Consider the following 7,055-nt stretch of genomic DNA (forward strand, 5'->3'; position numbering starts at 1 on the left):
TCAAGGGTTTTAACATAAACTTACTAATTTTTCTTCTTTATTGTCTCAGTGAAACCCTTTGTTAATAAATAGAATTATTATTATTACTAATCATTATTATTTTTCAGTTTTTAGTATTTTTAGTAGTGGTTTGTGTTCAAATTGCTAATAAGCATCGACTAAAATGCACTCAAAGGCTTTAACTTAAATAATTCTTCTTTTCCCTCTTTATTGTCTCTTTTAAACTTGGTTTATAATTAGAATTATTATTATTATTTTTCAGTTTTTAGTGTTTTTAGTAGTGGTTTGTGGTTATAGACAAATTGCTAATAAGCATTGACGACTTATGACTTGTTATGATTATTGACTTAGAATGTGCTTAAATTAGTGCGTGCGTTTTTATATTTTTGATCAAATGATCCATAACAAACTTGATGTAGGTCAAATTGATTCACTCTTTTCCTGAAAAGAAAACATGTGACTCCTCCTCCACCTACATTTTTTCAACCAGGCCCTTACTTTGATACTGACACTAGAAAAACATTTTCTTGGTGAAACTGCGACTGTTTTTGCTACCAGATGTGCTGATTGGTCTCGTTCACGGTTTCACAGGAAGCGACGGGGGGCGATAAACAGCAAACAGCTGACCTACCTGGAGAAGTACCGGCCCAAACAGAGACTGCGCTACAAGCACCCGCACATCTTCAAGAACAAGTGCTGCATGATGTGAATCTTGATGTCGAGCGACCTCTGCCTTTCGGACCTGAACTGATCTGGACGTCTCGGACTGCGCCACTGCGGATGTGCCGTTAAAGCAGGACCTGATTTGATATATGGTGTGGTTAAATCCCAGCTGGTGCCTAATACTTATCACTCCCACCGTGGAGTAAACACTGCCACGCCCTTCTGAGATCCCCAGAGGGCTCAGTGCCTCACCAGCACCAAAGGTATCCTTTCCTCCCGTAAGATGCACCAGGAGACCCAAAAATAATGCCTCAAATTTATCGTTGTGGGCCAGACTGAGCCAGCTGATGTGAACCGGGTGGAAATTGTGGAAAATTGTGTGTGTATATATATTTTTCCTGCTTTATCGTTCTTTCTTTCTTTCTCCATGTCTCTTACTCCATCTGGAGACTCAGGTCCTGATGTTTCGGCCACGGCTCCTCTCGGCCTGTTATCCTTCTCGGACACTGTTGCTTACTGTAGGCTTTTCCCGTGCAGTGGTAGAACTGGACTGAGAGGAGCTGAAGAAGGGCTCATATTTCTTTGGACATGAAAATGTTTGCAACTGCTAAGTGAAAGCCAAGGCCCTCAAACTTAACGGTCTATGAGCAGTAAATGAAGGCTTCTGTGAACTTAGTATGGAAATCGCTTGTTATCACGTGGGCTGTTTATGTGCTGATGCTCTTTCTCAGTTAAACTCTTTGTTAAATGGACATCGTTAGTCCAGGAGTCACTTTAATGTAAAAATGTAAAGCCGAAATCTGTTCATGATCGAGAGGCGCATGTCCTTGTTACTGATAATACAATATTGCCTACCACGTGCACACAGGTCAGCGGACATCTGATATCGCACCAGAGGCCTTATGTGGCTGAATTATGCTGGAGAGATCATCATGAACTGGTGTCTGGATTCGAAGACGCCTCTCTCTGCTTCTGAACACCACGTACCTCCTGCTGTATAGAGATAATGATAATAAAGGCTGTTTATGAATCAGTGTGTTTTGCTTTCATTTGAGATGACTGCATCGTGTGTGAATGCAGACGTGACTCATGTAGACACTTCTGACTTGCCAGCTCATCATCTCGTTCATCGCAGCCGTGTTTGGACCTCGGTGTAGATGTGAGTACTGCCATCTGCTGGGCAAACACCCATCCTACAGCAAAAAGTCAGCTCAGTATCAGTTTCAGACTCTCTAATTTAAAGTTTCTTTATCAGAAATTCAGTCTGAGCAAGTAAAAATGGTCTAATGTCAAAATAAAAATAGGGTTTTTATTTTATAATGTAAGAATTCAAGGCTTTTCCCATTTCATGTTAATGGGAGGAATAGTATGAATTCAATTTTAGCACGTGATAATTTAGATAACACTAATAATAGTGATGATAATAATGTTTAACTCATGTAGTGTCTTTGTCATACCGTCCCGAATAACCTATAAACAGACTTCAGTGAAGGAGACTCCAAGGGCTTTGAAATTGAACAGCAGATTAAAGAGTAAAAATTAAATTTTGAGGTGTTGAAATTCAAGTTTAGGTGTTGGACTTGATTTATTAATGGTGAGATTGAGTTACAAGTATGTAAAAATGTGATTCTTGCATTAAAAAAAAAACCTTTTTTTGTAACGTGGCATGACTGCTAATTTTTAACGAAACAATAGAAGATCCCAGTTTATGAAGAAAAGAATGAAAATCAGGTGTAATCAAGGTTCAAATTGAAGGGCAGCCATGTGTCCTGGACCTCCATGTTGGGTACTGTGTGCATGTAATGCCAGGTAGGTGGGCACCATCTGAAACCTCTCCAATCAGAAGGATAGATGTTGGCTAGTCTCGAGTGGAGTTAATCAGAATCTTGATTTTGCTCAAATGCTCCATCTTCACCTCTTAACCATCTTAAAGGTAAATTGCTCCGTCACCTTTACCGAGATTTCCAGTCTGGCTCGGTTCACACAGAACGCGTCCCGTTTTATTACAGGTACAGTCCTGTAAAAGTGTAAAAGTGCACGTGGGAAGGGTGTGTATTCTCACGTGGCCAGACGTGACCTCATAAATGTAGGTGGGAGGTCTACACTTACTGGGGTGGGAACAAAATTTGAATTCTGAAATTTGTAAACAAATCCAATGTCTCGTGAAGGCGGAGCTTAAGCTAACGATAGAATACTCAGCAACACCATAAACCCAACACCATAAACCCGACACCATGCTGTTGTTAGGCCTTCGCTGTCAGTTAGCATGGCTGAAAATTCTCCCCATCAAATTCTTTACAGTTAAATATTGAGGCTGTAGTTGTGTGTCTTCATGAACACTGGAGACCTTTTCATCTTTTTCTTTGTGGAATTTTGTATGAATTTAAGAACGACTAAAAATGGGTAAGAATTCAGTGGGATGAACCATCTACCCTGCCATCAACTTAGAAAAGCCAGACTCAAAAGCTTATCAGTGGTAGCAACAGTAACCAAAGAGGGCGGGGCTTAGCAAAGGGTATTGGTATCCAAATGATTGGCTCACCGTCATCATCACTTTCCATTCCAAAAGCATGTGTGTCATTCTCCACTTGGAGGGGAAACCATGTCTCAAAAAGATGCTTAAAATATCAGGCACAGCTCCAAAAGTCGGTATATACATTTACACAGTTGAGCTGAGATTAAATAACACATTTCCTTCATGATTTCTCTGATTTTTTTTTATTCTGTTTTATAGTCGCTCCACATCTGTAAAACAGCTCATCACAAAACCAGTTTTCAACATATGAGAAACCATTTTTAATATCAAACAATATTTTTAAAAGGTTTAACTTAGGTAATTGTGTATGATGTATAGGTAATTGTCTATAGTGTAGTGGGTAACACCTCTGGCCTCTACGCTGTAGTCTGGGATTCAATCCCCACCTGGGTAAGAACCCTGCACTATACCAATAAGAGTCCTTGGGCAAGACTCCTAACACTGCCTTCACCTCCCTGTGTAAAATGATCAAATTGTACGAGCGTCTGCCAAATGCCGTAATTCTATTAAAAACAGATTAATTTTTCCTATATTCATCATGAACATTATACTACATAAAACAAATATGTGTCACAGAGATTTTGGTCACTGGTGTTATCGGGACCCTTATGCTACGTTTTAACACAGTATCTTCAGCTCTGTTAAACTGCTTCTTTGGCTCAAGGTTATTCAGAGAGGAAGCATCTGATTGCATGAGAAGGTGAGTCTATATTTGCTCATTATATTTCATAAATGTATCTATAATTTTGTTTATCAGGCAGCACTTCAACTCTATATGTCACTGGTGTTGTGTGCTTTAATGGCTGGGTAATTGAATTTCTGTCAAATTAATGTCAAATATCATTTATATCACTGATTTTTAACAGTTATACAAGGTCACCTGGCCGCTAATAGGGCAGCCGATTCAGAAAATCCTCAGTTTAACCAGAATGTCGCTGGTGTCACAGTCACTGGTGTTACACCACATTCATATAACACCAGTGACATGTCGTGACACCATTGACTAATGTTAATGTCATGAATGATCAGAGCACTTAAAAACTAGTAAATATGGAAATGTAATCTTTTTTATTTATTTATTTATTTTTTACTGGGAAACTGAACTTTTGACTGGACATTTGCACACAAAATGCAAGAGATTTTGAAAAATTAACGTTTATAATCACCAAAATAACAAGACACAAAGCAAGCATTGAACTTTTTCTTTGTTTACTGTATGAACAAGTGCATGAAAAAGTTTCTGAACTCTTGGACTTGAACAGCTTGGACTTCTGCATGAACAGCTCCTAAAACATTAAATGGTCACATTAAATTGTCACTGGTGTTACAGATTTGTTTTGATGAGGTGCTAAATTTGCTGAAATATTGTCTGTATTAGGACTATCTTACTTGAAAAGTTAGAATGTTATTTTTTTTATTTCAGTATTTCAATTTCCGTGTTTATTGCACAACAATTTAATTTTTTAACCGTATATGCGGCACTATAAAATATATAAAAGTATCTGTATTTTTGTATTTTTTAGTGCATGTGAATAAAAGAGCTTTGGTAACATGATTATTCAAATTCAATTTCTTCACTAAATACAGTCACATTAAATTTAAATGGAAAGAAAATACATTTATGACAAAAAGAATGACTCATTAAGGGTTAACACCAGCGACTGACTAAAACTTGGCATTTTACATTAAAATATATTGAAATATGTTTGGAATGAAGCTCTTCTTTTGCATATTTGGTAACAGGAACAAAATCAAAACTTTGTTATATCCTTCATTAAGTCAAATATGTTTAATCATTCTTTCATTAAGTTATGTATATATCTACAAATTTCTCTCTCTCTCTTTGTCTGGGCTGGGAATGTAATGTGGCTAAAGTATGTCTAATTAAATAAAACAGGTGCAGGATTAATTTTTGAATACTAAAATATTTAAGCTGAACCTGTAAAAGTAAGTTAACCCAAGACCAACATGAGTTACATTAACTTATTATGTGCAGTTCGATTAAATCTAATAATGATAATAATGCAATAAATAAGGAGGCCGAGTAAAGTTAGTGTTAGAAAGAAATAAAATAAATAAAATAAAAATTTACATTTATTTCATGGAGTTACTGAATAATTTGCCTCACGATTTGGTCATGTAAATTCAGATGGACCAACCAAAATATACCCCGGAGAATAAGAGGTTAATATTTTACAGCGTATGAATAAACAGAGACTATTATCACCGCACATAAACAGACTGTGAGCTGGTTTTGCTTTATAAAGCTGTTTAGACTTTGCGCAGCATTTCCAGCTGTGGCCAGCAGGGGGTGGCAAAGTGGCCAAAGTCCGCCTCTGCAGTGGAGGAGGCGAAAGTGAAACTTAAACATGGCACGTGGTTCAGCGCGCGCGCGCGCACGCTATACATCACTATTCTATACATGTACTTTCGCTTTACTGCCAGGGGCGTTTCTGGGTCTCCTCACTGTTGCGAACCCTTTAAGGTGAGGGGCCGAGTTTCCCTTGTAGAGCAGAAAGCGATAAAGAGAGAAGCAAAGCAGAGATAAAGGTGAGTTCAATGTTTCTCCGTATTTCTAAGTTCTATAGTTCTAACAGTCAGTTATTGAGAACCTGCTGCATTACGAACTGCGTTATAGAACATTATACAGCTGTTAGTTCCGGCCACGCGAGCTGATTGGTTGAGAGGCGTTCTAACCGTGCTGTTATTTCGCCATAACATCACGGTTTATTCACTAAACACTGTATCACTCCGCTGAGACGCTGTTAAACAGCTAAACAACCTGGAATCAGCCAGAAATGAACCCAACACCATTCGCCAAACTAAATGGGCTGTAAGATGCTTTACAGACCAGCTGGAACAAAACAACATTAATACTGATCTGGCCAAAACTGACAAAACTGAAATGAACCTGATATTGCGGCAGTTTTATGCCTCAGTCTGATTTAGTCAGACTCTGAAGATCAGACTACACGTTTGGTGAATGGTGTTGGGTTCATTTCTGGCTGATTCCAGGTTGTTTGTGTTCTTCTGTCACAGCTGCCGACTGAAAAGCTGCTCAGTGGTGATGACAGTTTGGGAATTTAGTGTAAGGAGCTGGAGAACGAACTGCCGGCTGAGCAGCGAGTGGGCGGAGTTCGTTACTCTGACGTAGCAACAAGCTGCTTGTTAAGGAACTATAATTTGGTGAAGGAACTGCGAACATTAAAACATATTAAACGCCGCGTTCACGGCCCAGTTTATTAATTTATTACTTTATTTATTTAACTGTTGTAGAAAAGCAACAGAACACTCGAGGAAGGTGTTATCACAACCAAATGCGTGATGTTATTTCGCGATAACACACCCCCTTATGTGTTCTATTGCTTAAACGTATATGGATACTATTAGCTAGTTAGCTAACGCAGAAATCCCATTGTAGTGCTGGCATGACATTTGTTTTCTGCACTATAGTTATTTCCAAAATGCAGAAGAAAAGTAATATATTGTCGCTGTCTAAAGAAAACCATGTATTTTCTTTTTGTCGATTTTTATTTTTCCACATCATTTCAACACATCAGCTGTCGTTTACATTGTGTGGAAATGACATGACGAATGGACCAATAGAAATGTTCTAAAATCACTTGGAATAAAATCTCTTTACATTAACTTACATTGAAAGGTGAGGGTGTTTTTGCCTTCTCCTGTAAAGTTACTGTTTTGGAGATACTTGTTTTTCTTTGGACAGTGCTGATATACACTGATCACTCCAGCAGCACTGCTGTGTCTGATCCACTCAGACCAGCGCAACACACACTAACACACCACCACCACGCCAGTGTTACTGCAGTGCTGAGAATGATCCACCACCCAAATA

General features: G+C 38.4%; 1 protein-coding gene across 5 annotated transcripts in view; it reads left to right on the forward strand.

The window, feature by feature from the left end:
• ptp4a3a (protein tyrosine phosphatase 4A3a) overlaps positions 1–1,693 on the forward strand; it is a 45,754-nt gene extending 44,061 nt beyond the window's left edge. For all 5 annotated transcript variants that reach the window (XM_036565951.1, XM_036565952.1, XM_036565953.1 and 2 more), the window contains exon 6: positions 592–1,693. In XM_036565951.1, the coding sequence (XP_036421844.1) occupies positions 592–709 (118 nt within the window). In that variant the 3' untranslated portion in view covers positions 710–1,693. The remainder of the gene's footprint in view (positions 1–591) is intronic.
• Positions 1,694–7,055: the final 5,362 nt, after the last annotated feature.

Source organism: Colossoma macropomum, unplaced genomic scaffold (assembly GCF_904425465.1).
Source record: "Colossoma macropomum unplaced genomic scaffold, Colossoma_macropomum, whole genome shotgun sequence".
Classification (NCBI taxonomy): Eukaryota; Metazoa; Chordata; class Actinopteri; order Characiformes; family Serrasalmidae; genus Colossoma; species Colossoma macropomum.